This window comes from Umbelopsis ramanniana (genome assembly GCF_025399195.1).
Source record: "Umbelopsis ramanniana AG unplaced genomic scaffold K450scaffold_23, whole genome shotgun sequence".
Taxonomy (NCBI): domain Eukaryota; kingdom Fungi; phylum Mucoromycota; class Umbelopsidomycetes; order Umbelopsidales; family Umbelopsidaceae; genus Umbelopsis; species Umbelopsis ramanniana.
Window position 1 is genome coordinate 1 of NW_026252109.1, and position 20,822 is coordinate 20,822.

General features: G+C 42.4%; 8 protein-coding genes across 8 annotated transcripts; 3 read left to right on the forward strand and 5 right to left on the reverse strand.

Moving 5' to 3' along the window:
- The first annotated feature begins 1,083 nt into the window (after positions 1 to 1,083).
- K450DRAFT_238228 (uncharacterized protein) lies at positions 1,084 to 3,376 on the forward strand. The gene is made up of 5 exons (XM_051588560.1): positions 1,084 to 1,505; positions 1,571 to 1,759; positions 1,832 to 2,298; positions 2,361 to 2,458; positions 2,531 to 3,376. Exons 1-5 carry the CDS (start codon positions 1,421 to 1,423, stop codon positions 3,186 to 3,188), a joined length of 1,497 nt encoding a protein of 498 aa, XP_051445117.1. The 5' UTR covers positions 1,084 to 1,420; the 3' UTR covers positions 3,189 to 3,376.
- A 2,264-nt stretch (positions 3,377 to 5,640) lies between these two features.
- K450DRAFT_187450 (uncharacterized protein) lies at positions 5,641 to 6,671 on the reverse strand. Its single transcript, XM_051584433.1, has 2 exons — positions 6,400 to 6,671; positions 5,641 to 6,340 (listed from the first exon to the last, which is right to left on the reverse strand). Exons 1-2 carry the CDS (start codon positions 6,470 to 6,472, stop codon positions 5,715 to 5,717), a joined length of 699 nt encoding a protein of 232 aa, XP_051445118.1. The 5' UTR covers positions 6,473 to 6,671; the 3' UTR covers positions 5,641 to 5,714.
- Positions 6,672 to 7,338: 667 nt separating this feature from the next.
- On the forward strand, positions 7,339 to 8,768 carry K450DRAFT_280111 (uncharacterized protein). The gene is made up of 3 exons (XM_051593351.1): positions 7,339 to 7,603; positions 7,690 to 8,431; positions 8,493 to 8,768. Exons 1-3 carry the CDS (start codon positions 7,396 to 7,398, stop codon positions 8,545 to 8,547), a joined length of 1,005 nt encoding a protein of 334 aa, XP_051445119.1. The 5' UTR covers positions 7,339 to 7,395; the 3' UTR covers positions 8,548 to 8,768.
- On the reverse strand, positions 8,493 to 11,471 carry K450DRAFT_280112 (uncharacterized protein; the record flags this gene model as incomplete). The annotated part of the gene is made up of 15 exons (XM_051593352.1): positions 8,493 to 8,802; positions 8,872 to 9,146; positions 9,226 to 9,300; positions 9,372 to 9,603; positions 9,670 to 9,852; positions 9,911 to 10,017; positions 10,079 to 10,145; positions 10,211 to 10,248; positions 10,316 to 10,473; positions 10,536 to 10,630; positions 10,700 to 10,852; positions 10,917 to 11,020; positions 11,087 to 11,125; positions 11,213 to 11,233; positions 11,303 to 11,471. The coding sequence occupies 14 exons, from the start codon at positions 11,469 to 11,471 to the stop codon at positions 8,911 to 8,913; spliced, it is 1,677 nt and encodes a 558-aa protein (XP_051445120.1). The 3' UTR covers positions 8,493 to 8,802; positions 8,872 to 8,910.
- A 609-nt stretch (positions 11,472 to 12,080) lies between these two features.
- Positions 12,081 to 13,321, reverse strand: K450DRAFT_238236 (uncharacterized protein). Its single transcript, XM_051588561.1, has one exon. It carries the CDS (start codon positions 13,156 to 13,158, stop codon positions 12,109 to 12,111), a length of 1,050 nt encoding a protein of 349 aa, XP_051445121.1. The 5' UTR covers positions 13,159 to 13,321; the 3' UTR covers positions 12,081 to 12,108.
- Positions 13,199 to 14,056, reverse strand: K450DRAFT_238237 (uncharacterized protein). Its single transcript, XM_051588562.1, has one exon. The coding sequence runs from the start codon at positions 14,032 to 14,034 to the stop codon at positions 13,309 to 13,311; it is 726 nt and encodes a 241-aa protein (XP_051445122.1). The 5' UTR covers positions 14,035 to 14,056; the 3' UTR covers positions 13,199 to 13,308.
- Positions 14,057 to 14,367: 311 nt separating this feature from the next.
- On the reverse strand, positions 14,368 to 15,696 carry K450DRAFT_238239 (uncharacterized protein). Its single transcript, XM_051588563.1, has 2 exons — positions 15,466 to 15,696; positions 14,368 to 15,403 (listed from the first exon to the last, which is right to left on the reverse strand). Exons 1-2 carry the CDS (start codon positions 15,650 to 15,652, stop codon positions 14,499 to 14,501), a joined length of 1,092 nt encoding a protein of 363 aa, XP_051445123.1. The 5' UTR covers positions 15,653 to 15,696; the 3' UTR covers positions 14,368 to 14,498.
- A 1,133-nt stretch (positions 15,697 to 16,829) lies between these two features.
- Positions 16,830 to 20,656, forward strand: K450DRAFT_238249 (uncharacterized protein). The gene is made up of 5 exons (XM_051588564.1): positions 16,830 to 16,936; positions 17,004 to 17,950; positions 18,026 to 19,142; positions 19,207 to 19,632; positions 19,724 to 20,656. Exons 2-5 carry the CDS (start codon positions 17,296 to 17,298, stop codon positions 20,499 to 20,501), a joined length of 2,976 nt encoding a protein of 991 aa, XP_051445124.1. The 5' UTR covers positions 16,830 to 16,936; positions 17,004 to 17,295; the 3' UTR covers positions 20,502 to 20,656.
- Positions 20,657 to 20,822: the final 166 nt, after the last annotated feature.

The window sequence follows — 20,822 nt, forward strand, 5'->3', positions numbered from 1 at the left end:
TCCGATCTTGCAATGAGTCGGAGTCATCTAACGTCTTTGTAGTACAGGTGATAGAAAAAAATGGATTATAAAGGAGAGCTCCGCTGGCATGCTTCGGAGGTACCTTGGAAACGCATCATATTCTGCGTCTACCATGAATGCTGTGGTACTGTTACTGCACTCCAACATAATGAAATGACCAACAAATCTGATGCTACAAACAGAATGCAAAAAAGTGTAGTGGTTCAGGCTCTAGAAGAAAAAGGATTATGTGGGGGATTATGTGGGGGATTATGTGGGTTTTTTCAGCTAACTCCTTCCATTTATGGGTGACGATTTTATTTTTTGGCAGAGAACCTTAAAAATCCCCACATAGTCCTACGTATACTAATTCTAAGGAAGATCCCCCTCTGCCCGGTCGCTGCATTTCTGGCTCTGAAAAATCATCCAGGCGCGGCCCAACGACCGCCGGATAATCTCTTCGTTAACAGCCTCCACCCTGCCAAACCTATTTCGGTCGCGACAAAATCCTCTTGGCTTCGTGTCCTGACCAAGATGTCCACTGACTTGGTCCCAGTGCCTAGCATTCGCTCCTTAGCCTCAGACCTTGCTCTGTCGAGAGGTGTCCCCAAGGACGATGTCGTCACACTCGGAAACTGGTCCTCGGACTCCGTTTTCGAATTTCATTAGCGGCGCTCGCGCCTTCAGAAAACCAACATGTCTGCAGTCGTACTGCGTAACAGTCCAACTTAAATGACTTGGCGTACGCTGTAGCAGCAGTCATACCTGGAGGTTGTTTAAGTCCTACGGACAAGACTTATAATAAACGGTGATACGACGTCAGAGTATTTGGTAAATTATTTGGTTTTGGGGGGAATTATTTGGTTTGGTTAAACCAAAACCAAACCCCAATACCAACCAAATACCAAATAATTTGCGGAACTCATAAAAATTATGAGTGAACTCCCACTTGTGACTTGCGTTTATGAGTGAACTCTCGTTTGGGGCGCTTTTATGAGTGAACTCTCATTTGTGACGCGTGTTTATGAGTGAACTCTCATTTGTGACGCGCGTTTATGAGTGAACTCTGTTTTGGGTATTAGCGGTTCATTTCCAACCTCTCTCTATCGACATGTCCAGCAAAAAGCCTCAAACTGTCACCTTACAGCTAACTTGTCATGTTTGCGAAAAGGGTGGATATCGTACTGATAATTTCAGGAGACACCTAAGAAGTCACGGTATAAAAGACATACTGTAATGTAAATGGACTTCTTGAGACTGAAGAATTGCGCATAGGCATCGAGATTAAGGAAAGACGAGGAAACGGATTTAGAAGAATCGATAATGACCAGTAAGGAGCTCTATGCATTGATGAGTTAAACGTTTCTCAATTTCTGATGATTGTAGGTATATATATGCATCCGCAAACGATGTAACTGCCATGAAGCACCAAGAATGCATTGCTTGCGAGCATCATTGCGCTGATATATTGGATTTGAGAATACATATTATTGAAAGTCATACGGGTACTGTATGATATTTGGAGTTGTTTTAAGCAAATGAAAATGGGTAGTAACACTCGTACTTCTAGTGCTGCAAGTAGAAGAAAATGCTGGAAGCTCTTCTGATGGTAAGGAAGACGCTGCGCTGATAGTTGACATTGCCGATATCTTTACTGATGGAATTGTGGTAGAACGTGCGCAAGTAAAACAGTCTTCCAAGCGAAACAATGAGACTTTACAATCTCCTCCAATATCAGATGGATTGAGTCAAGCGTCAGGCAAGACTTTGATGGAACATGTGATTATGTTTAATTTGGACATGTATACTGATGATTGAGTTATCTCGATAGATGTGAGCGTAAAAAAAAGAAAAGGCTATGAGACGCCAACAGCAGTTCAACCGATTCAGCGGCATCGAAACTTGCTTGAGGAGTTTACGACCAGTCTGGAGGAAAATCCTTTTGATGATGATGACGACCCGCTTATCTCTGTTCCTACGGAAATCGGCTTCGAATTTAAGCGTGAAAGTGAAGAAGAATGGCTTTTGTATGGTGATGACGTCTTGGAGACTATCTACAATTACCAAAATACGAGTCTCAGACATTTACGCCAGAAGACTGCTATCAACGAGAATATCGAAAGGATACTGTCATTGTCTTCCATCATTTTACTCAGACATCAAAGCACGATATTTGATGGCAGCTCAGATCAATCGAAGCTGAGAGAAGCTATCAAATCTGAACAATTGAGCGCATTGCAATCGGAAATGAATAAAGATAAAAAATCTGATTTGGAATCGCTTCGGAAAACCTTGAAGGTGAATCTAAAGGCGGATTTCGCTAAACTGTCATCAGAGATTTTGAACTGACATGTTTGTAGATGACCCTTAAGGAAAATAGTCGTTCTTTAGGTTTGAAGGCAATCGATGCGACTGAAATGAAAGAGTTGAGTCGCTTGAAAGAACTGACACGCTATATGTAAGTCCACTTTCGTACATGTTACACATAATAAAGCGCAAATTCTCATTCACTTGTTGTAACAAGAATTAGTCAACACCCTTTTCGTGAAGTATCGCATGTCGGTCGTAAAAGTGAGACTGAGACACAGTGTACCGCAGCACACCTATACCCTTTCATGTTGAACATGTATGGTGATCCAGATAGGTTTCCAGTTGTCTTTGGTAACAGTTCTTCCACCGCTTCGGCAGCTCGCATCAACGGAAAATACCAAGCACGGCAGCCAGATGGTATCATACAAGTCGTCCATGGGCACACCATTCTTGAAGCTGGATATGTGGAGAACAAGTTCAACAACGCCACCAAGGCAAATGTTGCAAAGGACTTGATGCGACTTTGTCGATTTGCGAAGGACAGTTTGGATCTTCTGCGCAGGAGATCAGTGGATCCAGACCTCTTTATAACATTGAATCAAATTGTCGACCACCATGTGGATCTCCTCGTTGCAAAACGCCAGGCGGATGGCTACACCATAATCACTCAAGTTGGATCATACGAGTTGCCGAGCACCATTAGGGGCATGCTTGCTTTTCTAGATGATTATGAAGAACTGCACGCTTATTTTGATGCAAGCCTGGACTGCTGTCAAAAAGTTCGGCAAGTTCTTATGACGAACCCTCCGACATTGGCTGATACAGCGTATCGGCAATGTGTCAGCACACCAGATCTGAAAAAATTCTTGTTACTTTGAGATCTACGTACCCAAGATCATTGCTTGCATTTTCACCTACACAATCATCAACGTGTTTCATCTTTTGTTACATTAGCTGGATAAAACCATTTGCGTATACCCTCATACTTGCTCTCATTTACCTTCCTTCATTTTTTGCATTTTTCGTAGCTCAATAAACATCATCTCATTTATAAATTTGACACCTCTCATTATCAGACATGAAGCCATATATCAGATCGGTTATGTGTGAAAAACAAACGAAGGCCAAAACATCTTGCGTATTTAGGATGCGCATACATATACAAGTAATAGATCAATTTTGCAATCAGAGCCATGAAGGAGGTATCTGCGGCGTTGAAAGATTTTTTCCAAATGATGAAATGCTTTTAGAATTATGTTTGATGGGAGGCGGTGAACACATTTTGGCAACAAAACAGGAGTCAGCATAGATTTCCTCAGATTGTATATTTATCCTTGGATAGAAGTATGATGTTCTTCCATGTTAACAAAAGGCGTAGTAATACATATCTGAGTTATGACCCATACCTAATCGTACGCGAGGGGTAAAACCGAAGCCAGCAATTTTCTGACCTTTCGGATCACTTTCGCTAAACCCATCCGTACCGTGTCATAAACTGCCGTGGAAACTGGAAAATCATAAAAAGCAACCCTTTTTTCTTTCTCTCCCAATTTATTCAATTAAGAACTTTTTCAATTGCCATGCTCGAACACATGGAGACTACTTTCCAGGCCGCCATCGACGCTAGCAAGATCAACGGAGCTGTTATTTGTGCCACCGAGGGCCGCTTTGTTTACGAAAAGGCAATGGGCGAGCGCACACTACTGTCTGGCGAGAAACGTCCACAGAAGCTGGACGACGAGCTTTTCTCTCCTACTCCAGTCTCCGTTCATTTCCTTCTTCTCTTCTTCCTCAGTTCATATTTTTACTCGACAAGAACAACTAGGCTTACTCGCTTCGCTGACACTCGTTCCATTACGCAATAAAAGTTTCCTCAAATGTTATCGTGGCAAGCGAAATCTTACGACAGCGGGCTTTTAAATATTTCTCAGAATCTTGAACTCATGAAAAGGACATGAATGTCGTTCTACATTCCACCCTTCCCCAACTCCATCCCGTTCAGTTCCAACTTCAGTCCATTTCTACACCATTTTATTTTCTTATGTCATATTCTCCCAATATTTCATCATCGTCATCGCAGATATGACTGATTTAAATTCGACAACCTCTATGCGGCATCAACTCAACCAATCGATGTGTCCTTTACAGTGATAGCTCATTTGTACGCCAGGACCATGTAAGTTGACTTTCGTTTATGGATGTTAACATCGACCTTAGTGGCGAACATTAATGTTCATTTTCTCGGGTGAATGCCTAGGTTATATAGACTCAAACTTTCCCTGCGACATCTACACTTTCTAGAGTATACTGCCGTTGCCATGGATAGCCGATTTGAGCATTTGGTGTAAAAGGAACAGGAAGATGTATGCCATATGTTTTTATGACATAAATACGTATATATCCATAAAAGGCGAATTTACAAAGGCAACTAGTCTATAGTGAACTGCTTGATGTCGACGGCAAAGAGATACTGTACTTTATGCTCGCATTCAACAAATGAATTCTGAAATTTTGGCTAAAGATGCTCGGTTTTAATAAAAAATGAAAGCTCTATCCTTAAAACCATATCCTCTATGAAGAGGTGTGAAAGCCTAGCAAAATAGAGAAACATACGTCATATTATCAATGGTTTTGATGAATTATCGTTCAGAAATATAAATTTACAGACAGTAACGAAGAAAACACTTTCAAGGTTGGATCATTGTGTCCAGAATGCAAAATGTAAACACAAAACATAAAATTGAAATTCCACAAGTCAGCAAACATTGGTAAATGAACTATCGACTTTGTACAACGAATTTTCTTTACACTTACAGCAGATCAACATATATTATAGAAAACAAGGTAAGGCTGCAAACAGGTTGCCTCGATCACTGTTATTAAGCATAAGAACTGCTCAACACCAAGCACTTAGCACTTGTAAAAACTAGGCTGTAGTCGATAGTGTAAGCTATTAGCATGAGCACTTTTGCGCTTAAGAAAAACTGTATTAAGTACTGATGGCGACTTATACATCAATATACAAATACGTATTTGTCGCCTCAAAGTAGTAATCATCTTTGTGGCCGTGCTTTTTATCGTTTAGGATGAACGCATTCACTTTCGATGAGTATTGGATTTCAGTAAGTTTTCATGACATGTTGGACCTTTTGCTACGATTTTCTCCGATATTTACTGAGGTCTTCGCATTTTTCTGTGCCGTATGCGTAAGACTTTCACCAACGAAAAGATACAGCTTCTAAATTTTGAACCAACAGTCCACCATTTCCACCTCTTATCATTGTTATCTACGTTATATTTCACATCCCAAAGTCAGCACAAGCCAGAGCTGATGGTAATACCCTTGAATAATGGAGTGATTGTTGATCTCTTTATTGAATAGTGTAAAAATTCTGAGTTAACCTCTATTTCTTAGCTGAAGCAACGGCTCCGTTGTATCCGTCCATAAGTGCTTTATAGGTAGGGATGTGGGAACCGAACAAGTTTGCAAGACCCTCAAGATCCATTCGCCAATCACGGGCCAGCTCACAGGCAACAGCAAACCAATTCATGAGTTGAATTCCGCTAGCTTCCATTCGTGACCATGAAGCATCTCTGATAGCTTCATTAAATGTACCAGAAGCGTCGGTAACCACAAAAACATCGTAGCCAGCAGCCTTGGCAGACAAAGAAACGAATGTCACGCATACATCAGTAACAATACCTGAGATGATGAGCTGTTTCTTTCCGGTAGCTTTTACAGCTTTAACGAAATCAGGATCATCCCAAGCGTTGATCTGGCCTGGTCTAGCAACATAGGGTGCATTTGGGAACTTGGCCTTGAGCTCTGGCATCATAGGACCATTAGGACCGTCTTCACGGGATGTGGTCAAGACTACTTTCAAATCAAAGTATTTTGCAGTGTCACCAACGGCCAAGATAGTGTTCTTGAAAGAGTCTGGGTTAGTGTCTTGAACAAGATTGAAAAGTCCCACTTGGTGATCGATGAAGAGAACAGCTGCGTCCGAAATGTTCAAGCGATTGTAGCTTTCTACTTAAGGTGGTTATTATCATTCTTTCTTAAACACTTCCATAATGTACAATACGTACTTGCAGCCGAAGCATAGCTGGCAACGGACAAGAGACCGACGAGGGCGGTGGCAAAGTTGAAGTTGATACGCATTTTGAGAGAAGAGTTATTGTATTGGGAGACGAATACTTGTGTACTTGGATACTGACTGTGTGTCCTATGCTCGGTAGTCCTGATATTTATACTCCTGAATTGTGTATATTATAGCGAGATGATGGTGCCTTGAAATAAATTCCCGGCCGGTGTATACACATCAGATTCTAACAGTATAGCACAGCCACCGTGTTGGAACACGAAGAAGATCGAATACATGCATGTATGCTGTTAAAGTTTTTATCGGCATTATGATCTGGTATTAAATTCCAGTTTATGATCGTACGGCACAAATCATTACAAAGCTTTTGTGCCGGTGCAGATCTTAGATCCACAAACACCGCATATCTTCTCTCGCCACATGCGCTCACCCCCTTTAAGTCGTATGTCCGACCCACTACATCGAGTACTAATGTTAACTCTTATTAGCCGCCATGCTGTTTCTCGGATCTCCTCTATGGGTTCCAAGCAATGATTTTCTTCATTATAGGTGAATGACATTTGATAAAAATGTTTTTGGCTAATGCGTCACCTCATTCATGAGTGAGGTGGATGCTTAATTTCATTTATCGTACGAGTGTGTAGCCGATCACACGCAGTATTAGAATAAAGTTTTTTTTTTGGGCAATCGCTTGTGTGATTTTATTATGTTAAAGCGATGAGTAGTTGTGACCCCGCCTATTCTTAGGTCGTCCATGCAACTTTAATTTTGCCTTGGTGAACACTGCAGGGGAGAGAGCACCATAATATACATTGTGCAAAATAATATAGGATATTCAAATAAAATGACTTTCATATGTAGAATGAGAGCAGTTGAGGGGAACATTCCAGTAGCCATTCATGTCTCATGCGTTGAAATCATCTCTGCTCGGGATATGGTTGAACGTTAACTCTGATCTCAGGCTAAAATAAGCGTGACATCAATGGAGATCCCACGACATCTCTTTCTGTTCAACATGGCACCAGCATCAACATTACAGACTTCCGCTGCACAAGAAAATCGCCATATTACGACACAGTTGCAGTCAAATGGTTTCATGCTAGATATGTCTGACAAGCGACTTGGCTGGCTGACTCCTACTGACCCTCGTTTACCCACGGAAGCTTTACGTGAGATATTCGGAAAACAGGGTAAATTACTTGTTTAGCAAGCTATGCTGTGCGCACTGTAAGACATTCAGTTGCTAATAGTCAGTGCTCCGATCCAACAACTCCAGGGTATCTATTTCTTAAAGGATTAATTCCTGCGGAGTCTGCGCTGGAACAACGCCGCCATTTCTTCGAAAGTTACCAAGGTACCACGTTATTGGAACCTGGCACAACTCCTGAACAAGGCATTTTTAGTGGCGAAGACCCTGACGCTCACTCAGACCTTCAAATCAACTTTTATCACAAAACTACTGCCAGTGTCTATGATTTTGCTAAAAGGGATGACTTTTTAAAGTTTTGCCAACAATCTGCATTGAGGGAGTTTTTGCTCAAGTTTTTCGGTGAAGAGCCGTTTTTGTATACCAGGAAAATTATCCGATACAACCTTCCCAGAGAGGAACATTCAACTGCCGTTCATATTGACCGCACGTTTCTAAGGGACGCCTCCCCTAACTTAGTTTCAGCTTGGATACCGCTTGGACCAGCTACGGTTGAAATGGGTTCTTTGATGTATTTAGAGGGTTCTCATACTATTGGCATTGACATGGAGGAAGACTGGAAACAGGTCAATCGAGACTTGCCCCATGAAGAGAAGATCAACCCCTATAATGTCAATATGGGCGAAGGAGGTGCCATTGGCAAAGATGCCCCAGCGATTGCAGAAAAGTACGATCGACGATGGTTGGTAGCGGATTACGAACCAGGAGATGTTGTCCTACACACGCCGTACCTCATACACTCGGCGTGTCAAAATCAGGATACAGACATGACCATCCGACTATCAACTGATCTTCGCTTCCAACCTGCAAGGTTTGTATCACTTGAATCCTTACAAATTTCATCGTCATGAAATAACATGTTATCTTTGCAGTGAAACGATTTCACAACGTTGGTTGAACGATTGGGCAATTGGCGACAAACTATAATCTTAATTTATATGGCTTGCATTTTCTCATATTGTCTGACCTTGGTACAATGCGTGACTTTTTTGAACACCGGCACCAGTCTTTTTCATCATCAATGAGAAATAAAGAAAAAATTAACATTAACATTTAGATATGAGTAAGGCTATCAAGTTTTGTAAGAATCAAGTATTCAAAGTAAAGTGTTAAATCTGACATTTGGACCATGTGGTTTTTGTTTGCACACATTTGGAACCATTTGGTACAAGGGCATTTTGCCTGCTTCCGAGGAGGATAATTGTCAACATGAGATCACATACGGATGAAGCTTATTTAGTCCAGACTTACCATAAATAAATATTCATCAGTAACGATAAGACCTTTGCTCTACATTATCCAGCCCGATACTTTTGTCATCCATGCACGCCATTTCGGAACGTTATTCCGTTCAGTATCATCCAAGTCGTCTTGATCAGGTGGTGGGTGGAAGTAGTCTGTGTCAAGATCCATCTCACTCAACTTGACCCATTTTGTCTTATTTGCAATCTTGTGGTAGGCAAACAAAATAACGAAGAAGAGAACGGACACGTATGCACTGAAGAAACTCGATACATTAAATGGACCTGGTGGAAAAATAAAAAAGTTAGTTTTAAAATATTTCACGGGTATTTTAGCCTTTGCTCAATGTTGCTCGATACGTACTGAAGGAAGACCAGCCTTGAATAAACAGCATGATAATGTTGAGGGCGGTAGATGCTATATGCATATATGGGTAGCCTACCGAATGTGAATTCATGAGTATTGAGTTCATTCATATTCATATAGTTCCACTAGGTTTTTCAACATACCCGGTGCTCTATAAAGTAGTTCAGATTGTGAGCGACCCTGTGCAGACCATGCACGACGGAACCGGTATGCTCCAAATGTGATAGAAGCCCAGGCAATCATGGTTGTTACTCCGCTAAGAGCTATCAGCCATGTCAAAACCACACCGTTGCCAACAATTCCAGTGACGAAGCATACACAAGATCCGATGGAGGTCAGAAAAACAGCGACATATGGCACACCCCATCTGTTTGTCTTTACTATTCGGTTAATCCTTTTTTTTGTCATGAATTCATACTCCTGTTTCATAATAGCTCTTACCAGGGTTATGTATTTTTTGGCAAAAGATGGTCCCATATCTGATCGCACAAGTGATAGAAGAATTCGAGATCCACTATACATATTTGAGTTACCCGCTGACAGGATACTAGTCAGAATAACAGCATTTAGGATACTAGCTGCTGCAGACACACCGGTCTTTTGGAATGCAATAGTAAAAGGAGACTAGTTTTCAAGTTAGTACCTGTTTCACACAATCATAAAGCGTTCCTTTCATACATACCTCTACAACACTGTGGTCTGGACTTAGCAACCGTGGGTCCGTTTGACTGACAAGACAGCACATGCAGAAAATGGAAACAATGTAGAACAACAATATACGAATCCAAACTACATCATAACAGGTTAATACTGAAGAAGTTCAAATGTTTCATCTTCAAACGCAACCAACCTTTGTTTACTGCCTTAGGAATTGTCTTGTGAGGATCCTTGGCTTCACCAGCCAAAAGAGTCATGTTCTGTGAATGCGGATATGTAAGTAACAGGGTCAAGTTTAATAAGGAGTCATGCTACAGGGTCTTACTTGGAATCCACCATACGAAAATACGGCGTTGATCAACACTGAAGAACAAAAAAAATTAAAATCAATCACTGCCCTCGTTGATGTATCATACCAGTCGGTACTTACCATTGAGAACTCCAACAAAACCATCCTTGAATGGGCCGCCGCCAACATCAGAACCGAAATACTTGACACCGTATACAACGCCACCAATACCTCCACTGATGACACAAATACTAATGATGATAAAGACAATGATGGTGATGACTTTGATAAGGCAAAACCTTGAAATCCTGTGTTAGCACGAATTCATGTACCTTTTAGCAAGCTCTATCCAGTCACCTACCAGTATTCAATTTCGCCATAGACTGCGATACCTGGCATGTTTAGTAGAAGTAGAACCACCCAAAAGACGATTGACATAGCCCAAGTTGGTATGCTCTAATTTGTATGTAGCATATTAGTATTTTTCCTGTACATTTTGGAAATGCATGATGGGACTTTACTCACATCGTTCCAATACGCTACAACATTAGCAGCAGCAATCAGTTCAGATGCCAAGCCAGTGATAATATTAAACCAGTAACTCCAAGAAACAGCAAAACCAATAGAAGGATCTATAAAACGTCCTGCGAATACAGTCCAAGATGAGGCCACCGGTATCTGCGAATTCGTGATGGATGAGCCAGGGATGAGGAAATAAATGATGAGATGGGTTGACACTCACTGCGGTTGCCATCTCTCCCATGGCTTGAGATACAGCATACACCAGAAGACCAATAAGCGACCATGCAACTAATGCTCCTCCTGGCCCCGCTTGTGAAATCGTTGCTGTGTAGTTACAGACTTAGCCTAAAATAATTACCAACAAGATCACATGAATGCTCTCTCACATACCTCCTGAAGACAAGAAAAGACCAGTGCCAATGGAACCGCCTATCCATGCAGTATGAAGAAGCGTTCAGTCAGATTACTGATTCTCTTATGCTGTAAAAGATGATCTACCAGATGAAAATGGCTTACCGATTGCAATCATGGACATATCTATGATATGCAGTATGAACGTTAGGTGTATGACTTGAAAATCTTTAGTTTGAGCAAATCATTACTTACGTCTATCTTTCAACCCTCTTTGAAGTCCTGCATTGAGGGAGTTTGGATCCTTTTCAACGACATCCTGGTTGTCGAATATTTCGACGTTCTCGAGAGTGCTGATGTGCTGCTCTTTTGAATATCCACCAAACTCTAGATCTCCCGAGTTCCCAGTGTCTTTTAAATCCATAGTAAAGAGAACCAGTAAAAGAGTAATTTAGCAAAACTGGAGCGAAGCTTTGGTTCACTAGCTTTTAAAGGGTGGAGCGGATCAAATTGTCACTGCTCAAGAATTTTTCGGGGACTGATAAAACTCTATTGTTTCAACCCTTTTTTATGTGCCATCATTAGATATCATTAACGTCCGCGAAGTCGGATTTTGGCAGCTCTTTGCGTAACACTGCTTTTGCTAGAATGCGTGCAGTAACGATAGTACTTGTTGGACAACTTATCAACTTCATCATATACATACACTATGTAACATTGTAACAGCTTTACTCGATGGATCAAAAACTCATTACTCTCACAGTGATAAGAAAGTTAGGACGGGAAAAGTCTAGCCATATTGAAAAATAGTTGGTGGCTGGCTAATATAAACTCTACTTTGAAAGTGAAAAGGAATAGCCGGGAAGAACGGCAGCGGTGGAGGCAGCGGATTAATGTGAGGACAATTGACTTTGAAAACTGCAGTGGGAACATTATCCGAAAATAGTAATGGTATTCATGGTATATTGGATGTCTGGTTTCTATGAACTACTTTATTGTCGTTGAAACCATCTATTGTACAATGAAAAAACATCACCAACAAAATGTAATGGTAACACGCTTCACAAACCTAAAAGCTGTCGCATCTGTGCATCATCCAGTGAACTTTGTGCAAAGTCGTCAAAGTCATGATCGGTCACCCTGATGATATGCTGCTTGATAAAAGTAGCGCCTTCTACCGCACAAGCTTCCGGATGCTTGATCGCACACTCTGATTCCAAGACTGCCCATCCAGAATAGTCGTACTGTGCCAATTTTGTGAAAATGCCTTTGAAATCAATCTGTCCATCTCCAAGCGATCGAAACCGACCAGCCCGCTCTACCCAATTAGAGTAGCCTCCGTATACACCTTGTCTTCCATCAGGTCTAAATTCCGCATCCTTCACATGAAAAGCTTTGATCCTCTTGTGATAAATATCGATGAAAGCTAGATAATCCAGCTGTTGTAGTAGAAAATGGCTGGGATCGTAAAGGATATTAGCGCGCGGATGAAAATCAACTTCTTTCAAAAACCGATCAAACGTGACACCATCATGAAGATCTTCTCCAGGATGTAGCTCGTAACAGACATCTACGCCGACTGTATCGAAAGCGTCCAGAATAGGTTGCCATCGTTTGCCTAACTCCGCGAATGCTGTTTCTACGAGATTTGTCGGTCGTTGTGGCCATGGATAGACATACGGCCATGCCAAAGCACCGGAGAAAGTGACGTGAGTGGTCAAACCCAAGTTATGTGAGGCCGCCGCTGCCAGTTTAAGTTGACCTTCGGCCCAAGCCTGGCGCGCTTTTGGGTCACCTTTAACGTGTTCCGGGGCAAAGCCGTCAAAGAGTTGGTCATAAGCTGGATGAACAGCAATGAGCTGGCCTTGCAAATGAGTTGAAAGCTCAGTGATAACAACATTGTATTTGGCAAGTCTCGTCTTCAGATCATTGCAGTATTCTTTGCTCGTGGCCGCTGCTTGAATATCGATTAAGCGATCGTCGACCGGAACTTGGATTCCAACGTATCCTAAATCACTAGCCCATTTGGCAAGGTGGTCGATGGTATCGAATGGCGGCTGATCAGAAGTATACTGAGCCAAGAATATGGCTGGACCTTTGATTGTCTTCATCAAAAGGAAAGTAGCCCAGCCATTCGACCAACAAAATTATGTTGACATACTGGTCTAGCTGTTATTGAATCTCAGAGCAATCACCATGACATCGTTATACTGCTGCGACCAATAATGCCTTTAGCTTTCACCCATCCAAGGTGACCCAATTTATTCTGCCTTCACAATCCCTTCGTTATCCAAGGTTAGATCTGCTTCGCAAAAGTCGTCTGAATCCGGCAGCTCAATATCAATTTGTCGGATGATCGAGATTCCCGTGATACCTTTTTGTATCTCAAAGTCAAGACAATGACCGCCGGTAGTTCGGTCCTTTTTAATAAAGTGTAGATGATATCCAGCAACCGTGATCCCTTGATAGCATCCTGGCGATCTAAACCCTATCATAGTGCCTTCCACGTCTTCCATATCGATGACCCTTTGAGTCTTCGTTATGGTTTTCATCACATTTGCACCAGGTACGTCTTGCCCCTTCGCTATTCTAAATCTCATCTTCTTGAACACGCCGTCGAAGCGAATGGCAAGAAAGTAGTTTTTTGCGGTGGGAGTGATATCTTCTATGTGCTTCTGGAAGTTGGGTTTGAGCATGCCAGCTACAGCGACTGTGACGGTTGGTGTGTAGAATGTGACCATAGCGTACGGCAAACAGGTGCTTGGCTCCGCCACTGTAATGCTGCCATCGTAACTCATACGATAAGCCGTTCCGTCTACGAGAATCATCTCACCGTCTGCAAGTTGAAACGATCCAAGACCAAAATCACCATGCTTGCCGAGGTCTTTTAGTGGTATGCCATGCAAAGTCTGCCCGTCCATAAATGCACTGATTATAGAATACTGGTAAATTCTAGATGAGGTCTCCAATGGTTGGCTATCTGACATGACGATAAAATTACAGGAAAAGCGAAAAGTGGGATAAAATGTACCGACTGAAACCAGTTGAAATTTTAAGCTAGCAGGACGGCTAACCATCGGCCACTTTGGCGCATGTTTTAATGCCAGCAACACGGCAAATCATCGGTCACTTTGGTGCAGGTTAAAGGTTGATGATCATGTTTTCTGCGAATCCTGCTGTGAAAATCAGTGCCTAACTGTGGGCAGCCTGATTCAGTTTCAGCCATTGTTGTTCTTTCAGTTCCGTTAACTGTGCAGTTGTAATGATTAAGCACAGTACATAGTGCAATAAATAAACATCAAAAGAGACAAAGCTTTTACGCCTAGGACTAGACAGGAGGTAATGGTGAAAAATTCCATTTAATGTAGCAGGTCAAGAGCAGCTAATGGCTTCTAATTTTAATATACAAATAATTGATTCTAGTATCTAAGCATCTAAGAAAACTTCAGATTTACATCTTTGCGGTTTCATAGAAAGGATAATCAATATAGCCATCTGCTGACTTGTTGTTGTAGAAGGTGTTTCTGTTGTAGTTCGTCAATTCCCAACCGTTCTTCAAGCGAAGAGGAAGATCAGGGTTGGAAATAAACATGCGACCAAATACAAGGACATCGTTCTCGTGCTGGTTAGCAGCGGTAACGGCAGACTCCAATGTAAATCCACCAGCGCGAAGGAAGACTCCCTTCCAAATGTTGTGGAAAGGTTCCAAAGTCTCACTGTTAGCTACATCGTTTCTGTCAACATTGCCGTTGACACGAGCCTCAACAAAGTGAAGATAGGCAAGCTTGGGGAATCGGTCTTGGATCGCTTGAGTGACGGTGGACCAAGTTTCGTGAGGATTGGCGTCATGCATATCTTGGAAGTGGGAATAAGGCGAGAATCGGATGGAAGTTCGCTCTTGTCCGATGGCGCTGCTAACAGCATCAATGACTTCAAGAACAAGACGAGATCGGTTTTCGGCGCTACCACCATACTCATCAGTTCTGTGGTTGGTGTTGCTCTGCAAGAATTGATCCAAAAGATATCCGTTTGCACCGTGAATTTCAACACCATCAAATCCGGCCTCAACAGCATTGACGGCAGCCTGTCTGTACATATCTACGATTCCAGGCAATTCAGAGGTTTCAAGAGCACGTGGCACCTTGGGTTCTTTTCCTTCCTCAGCTGGGATAGGAATGGCGGAAGCAGAGACACTGGGGATGGCATCAGCACGGCCCAAGAACCAAAGCTGCATAAAGATATGACCTCCCTTATCGTGAACAGCCTTGGTGATCTTCTTCCATCCCTCGATCTGATCGGCGGTGTAAATACCTGGAACGTTGGGATAGTGTCCTGCAAGCTCAGAGATAAAAGTGGCTAAAGGTACAAAGTTAGATCAAAACTTTAAATGAAGTGGTCAGAGTTCTTTAGTATATTACCTTCTGTAATAATGAGACCTCCATCGCTTGCTCTTTGTTCATAGTATGTCTTGGCCAAATCGGTAGGGACATGGGCATCATCAGCACGGAAGCGGGTGAGTGGAGCCATGGCGACACGGTGCTTCAAGACGATGTTTCCAAGCTTGATAGGTTGGAACAAGTTGGATGTGGTAGTTGAGATGGTCATATTTTGTGAGGTTGATAGTGAGAAAGAAGAGCGACGAAATGTTTGGCCATTTATAGTATTTTCAATGTCAGGGCTGACAAATCCTACAGGCCTTTTACCTGCAAAAAATTTCTAGCGGAAAATTCCAGATCGGAATGTCACAAACCTGAAAATACAACTTGCATTATTAAACACCTTCGCAATATTCAGAATAACTAATCCATCCATCCACCTTCTCTCAAGTTAATTCATGTTATAGATTGTTACTATTACAGGAAACTCTTTTAATGTGTAGGCCAACCATTTTTTGAAAATATACACACAGCTGTAAACTTTTTAGTTTGTCAATGTTTGATTTGGATATACCTTCTTCCGTTAGCATTAATAAAGGCAGAGGCACGTCATTGGCAGTTGGCAATATCTTGCTGCAAGTAATTGGTTTCTCTATTATTAATTAAGATACTTTTGATTTTCGTCTTTGACTGTCTTTACAAAAGCTAAAATGATTCGTCTAGACACCCTGCCTTCATGTGGGTAATTATTGCACAATGAAAGCTTTGACCGAGAGAGATCGACCAATTTATCAAATGAAGCGGATACTCACAAATGCGTCTCAACGCCAATCTACAGCCAAAAATATTTATGTCACATGTATAAAAAGTACAAGTATCAAGAAAAACGCAACCTGTTTTCACTATAGGGGCAGATTTTTCTTGGGCGAGAGGCCACGGTTGTGGATGGATAAACGGAGAAATTTGGTGCCAAAATCTAAGGAAAGAGTTTTCTGAAACACAACCGTCTATTTTCTTCACGTGCATGTCTGAAATTGATATGGTTGACTCATCATTCTACTGAAACATAATGATATCAAGGTACAGCTTTCATATCACCAATATGGAATATTTCGTGCTGAAGCGAGAGAACGATACAGTAAACATAACATGATCTAATTTTTCTTTTCCGTACATTGGAAACCAGCGTCTAACAAAAAAAATTGAATTTCCGCGCTTACTATGGCCACAAGGGTCGGCCAACAAATCCGCCACAGTATAATAAGAAATTTTCTATCCTTGTGAGGATAGAATTTTACGACATTTGTATGGCATCGTGAGAAATGTAAGACAATGAAATAGCTCAGATCCCGAATATCTGCACCGCAGTTCTTTGCCATATTATAAGGAATGATCAAGGGAATCACTATGCTATACCCAAAATTCCATTATGTGAAGGTAGTCGTCGCAGCTGGGTGTATCGCCAATATACTGTATAGTGGCTGAATGCAATTGCTGTTGGTTATATGGAGAGGTATACAGCACTTGAGCGACCAAAAAAGAAAAACAAGATTTAACAAACAATTTTTTTTTAACTGCAGATGCTTTGGTAGAAGTTTCTTGGGTATCGGCCGGGCAAATACAACCAGTAACAAATATCATTCGCCAGTGCTGACTAACATAATTGATTAACCAAGTCGACACACACAATAGCAAATTGATCAACACGGTGGTGTATAGTCGTCAGTATGAGCTACAACTGCTTGTATGAGGTGATCAGAGTTTCGGCTTGTCGGTAGCAGAGCCCGCTACATCGGAGTGGTGTCAGGTTTTTGAGTCAACGTTTTTCAAATTCCGGTGAACTATAATCCAATTTTGCTTTATAAAAGTAGGATGGAAAGCAGAGCTATACTTTTTCTTGATGGAAATTACACTTTTATCCTAAATTTGTTACTTATTATCATGAAACAATCGAATATGGCAAAGGCCATCGATCAAAATCGACCTTGGCATATTCTACCGGAACAACAAGTCCTTGCTGCATTGGATACCAATACTACCACTGGACTTAGCACTGGTGTAGCAGAAAAGCGAGCCATTGATTGCGGTAAAAATGTCCTTGGCGGAAATGGCGGAAACGGTTGGTTCAGGGTACTCGTTCGTCAATTGGCGGACGCCATGAATTGGGTCTTTCTTGCTCTTGGTGCTGTGTCCTATGTGCTAGCCGACTACATTACTGGATCCATTTTGGTGACCCTTTCCTTCGCCAATCTTTATCTTTCATTCTCACAAGAATATGCTGCCGAACAAACGCTCGCTGCACTGAGAAATCTTTCTTCACCTACCGCGATGGTTATTCGCGATGGAAGAGAAGTAACCATTGACAGTAGAGATCTGGTACCTGGAGACATCTTAACAATGAAGGAAGGCGACTCTATTGCCGCAGACATTCGAATGGTCTACGTTTCGAACTTTGAAGTGGACGAAGCTCTGTTGACAGGAGAATCAATGCCGGTCAAAAAGACTATTGAAGCAGCTGAGGCTGAAGGTATGTCACAACGTCATCTTGAACTACAGAGTATGAACAGGAGGTTAAAATATGGTGTTTTAAATGTTGACTTAGATCAACCGCTCGGGGACCGTGTTGGAATGGGATACAGTTCGACCATTGTCACAAAAGGAAGAGCGAAAGGCATTGTTGTGGCGACCGGTATGAACACCGAAATTGGCAAAATTGCTAAAACAATCGAAGCATCTGGAAACGGAGATACCACTCGGCTTCAGCGCACACTCAACAAGATGTACATTGTACTGCTGGTAGCTGCTGCTATTGCCGCAATCATTGTGCTTGCTAGCAACAAGTTTGTGGTTAGTTACGATTTGGCCATGTATGCTATCACTGCTGCCCTTTCAGTACTCCCTGCCGGTCTAACGACCGTTCTTACCATCTCCCTTGTGCTCGGTGGACAAGAAATGACAAAGCAACGGGCCATTGTTCGTAAACTCAAATGTTTGGAAACCCTCGGCTCTATCACTCACATCTTCTCGGACAAGACTGGAACGCTCACACAAGCTAAAATGGCTGTCGTACGATTTTGGCTCCCTTCAACTGGATATTATTTTGTCACGACTAAAGGAATAGTACCCGAAGGCGACGTATATGCTACAAACACCTTTTTGGAAGATCAACCCACCAGCTCACCGAATTCTACAAAAATGGACAAGTCAAACATCTCTGCTGACTTGGAACAACTTGTCAAATGCTCTGCACTTTGCAACATGTCCAGCATTCACCAGGAAACCGAAAAAGAAAAGAGTGCGGATTCATGGGTGGCTAGTGGAGCCCCGACGGAGGTTGCTTTGCAAGTATTTGCTCATAAATTCAATATGGGCTGCCCTCAGCTTGAACGCATGGGATGGAGATTGATTCACGAGTATCAGTTTGACTCCACCATCAAGCGTATGTCCATCCTCTACGAAGATACTAGCAACAAGCAGCATATTGTATACACTAAAGGAGCGGCCGAACGCATCGTCACCTTATGTAACTTGGATCTCTCTACGCAAACCGAAATTCTCAGCCATGTTGATGCCTTGGCTACGAAAGGCTTACGGGTTATGGCCATGGCCTATAAGCAAGTTATCATGGACCAGGATATCATTGATAATATCAATCTTTATTCACGAGACGACATGGAAAAAGACCTTGTTTTCATTGGCTTAACTGGTATTTACGACCCGTAAGTAACGCATTCACAAACATTGGGCTAATAATGATTCTTCGCTAACGATTTTGACCTCTAGTCCTAGAGAAGAGAGCAGAAAAGCAGTCGAAGAAGCCCACACAGCAGGCATTTCCGTCCACATGCTTACTGGTGATCACGAAGCCACTGCTGTTGCCATTGCCAAGGAACTGAGAATTTTGAACGTCCACGAAATGTCGACTGAACAGATCACAAACCTAGTCACCACTGGTCCTAAATTCGATGCCCTTAGCGATGAAGACGTCGATAAACTGGAGGCCTTACCTTTGGTAGTCGCTAGATGCTCACCAGAAACCAAGGTTAAAATGATCCAAGCTTCCCATCGTCGACAAAACATTGCGGCTATGACGGGTGATGGTGTTAACGATTCTCCTTCTCTCCGTATCGCTGATATTGGAATTGCCATGGGCAAGAATGGCTCTGACGTTGCTAAACAGGCCTCCGATATCATTCTGACTGACGACAAGTAAGTTCCTTTCAACGAATCGATCATCACATCTGCTACATGGACGATTTTCATTGAGCTATTTGGACTTACTTTTCTTTTCATTCCACAGCTTTGCTACCATCATTAGTGCCATCGCCGAAGGTAGACGAATCTATCAAAACATGCAACGGTTCTTGTTGTACTATTGGATCTGCCTTGCCGGATGTGCTCTGATCATCCTGATCAACTTGTTCGTGAAAGACACAGATGGAACTCCTGTCGCGCCCATATCGACCATCCAGATGATCTGGATCTATGTCATTTTGTCACCACCGGCTGCTGCCTTGTCCGTACAGAAAGCTTCGCCAACCGTCATGCAGGAGCCACCAAGACCGCCTACCGAATCTGTGTTCAACCGTGAAATCATCCTCGATACCCTGGTATACGGCATTGGTATTGCAGTGTTCACGTTGGGCGTATTTTACATTGTTCTTTTCGGAGCTGGTAATGGCGTGCAAGCACCAAGCTGTGACTCCCACTACACAGACGGCTGCTATGACTTCTATAGAGCCAGAAGCGCCATGCTTGTCACTTTTTCGTACATCAGCTTGGTCTTGGCTATCCACTGCAGAAGTTACCGACGCCCAGAATGGAATCTTCGCGGAATTAAAGAGACCGTGCACACTACTACCTGGGTAGGAACCTGTGCCTTTATAACCATCGGCCTGTTGATATTCATTTACGTCCCTACCGTCAATATTCAAGGCTTCAGACAAGCTGCTATCAGCTGGGAATGGGGCTTGTGTATTGCATTTATTCTCCTTTGGATTGCATTTGGCGAAGGCTACAAGATGATCAAGCGTCACGTCATGAAGCCAATCCATGGTGCTCCACACTCCACTGTATAAAAAGCATACTCCAGTAATTAGCCATATGGTATTAATTTGTATTTAAACATTCCCTGTCTATTTTACCATAAATCATGATGATCCCAGCAATAAAGTTGAAGCAACGTCCTTTGTGTGATAGCGCGCATGGGTTCTACTATGAGTGCACGGTCGGGTTGTGGAGACTAGGTTGTTTGAGACCTTTTGGTTTGAGTCGGCTGAGCTGAGCTGAGCTGAGCTGAGCTGAGCTGGCCCATTTCAGCTGCAAGTGTCAGAAGACAGCGGTAGTGGCCACGTTCTCAAAGATAGGTGCTTGAATCGCATACCAGAAATGGGATGTGA

Coding starts and splice junctions, on each gene's coding strand:
- K450DRAFT_238239 (XM_051588563.1), bottom strand. CDS start 15,652: ATGACCATCTCAACTACCACATCCAACTTGTTCCAACCTATCAAGCTT. Junction 15,404..15,465: donor AGGTCTCATTATTACAGAAG/GTAATATACTAA, acceptor TTGTACCTTTAG/CCACTTTTATCTCTGAGCTT.
- K450DRAFT_238249 (XM_051588564.1), top strand. CDS start 17,296: ATGGAAAGCAGAGCTATACTTTTTCTTGATGGAAATTACACTTTTATC. Junction 19,143..19,206: donor TTAACTGGTATTTACGACCC/GTAAGTAACGCA, acceptor TTTGACCTCTAG/TCCTAGAGAAGAGAGCAGAA. Junction 19,633..19,723: donor ATCATTCTGACTGACGACAA/GTAAGTTCCTTT, acceptor TTCATTCCACAG/CTTTGCTACCATCATTAGTG.
- K450DRAFT_238236 (XM_051588561.1), bottom strand. CDS start 13,158: ATGAAGACAATCAAAGGTCCAGCCATATTCTTGGCTCAGTATACTTCT.
- K450DRAFT_187450 (XM_051584433.1), bottom strand. CDS start 6,472: ATGCGTATCAACTTCAACTTTGCCACCGCCCTCGTCGGTCTCTTGTCC. Junction 6,341..6,399: donor CAGCTATGCTTCGGCTGCAA/GTACGTATTGTA, acceptor CACCTTAAGTAG/AAAGCTACAATCGCTTGAAC.
- K450DRAFT_238237 (XM_051588562.1), bottom strand. CDS start 14,034: ATGTCAGATAGCCAACCATTGGAGACCTCATCTAGAATTTACCAGTAT.
- K450DRAFT_280111 (XM_051593351.1), top strand. CDS start 7,396: ATGGAGATCCCACGACATCTCTTTCTGTTCAACATGGCACCAGCATCA. Junction 7,604..7,689: donor TGAGATATTCGGAAAACAGG/GTAAATTACTTG, acceptor CAACAACTCCAG/GGTATCTATTTCTTAAAGGA. Junction 8,432..8,492: donor CTTCGCTTCCAACCTGCAAG/GTTTGTATCACT, acceptor TTATCTTTGCAG/TGAAACGATTTCACAACGTT.
- K450DRAFT_238228 (XM_051588560.1), top strand. CDS start 1,421: ATGAAGCACCAAGAATGCATTGCTTGCGAGCATCATTGCGCTGATATA. Junction 2,299..2,360: donor CGCTTCGGAAAACCTTGAAG/GTGAATCTAAAG, acceptor ACATGTTTGTAG/ATGACCCTTAAGGAAAATAG. Junction 2,459..2,530: donor AAAGAACTGACACGCTATAT/GTAAGTCCACTT, acceptor AACAAGAATTAG/TCAACACCCTTTTCGTGAAG.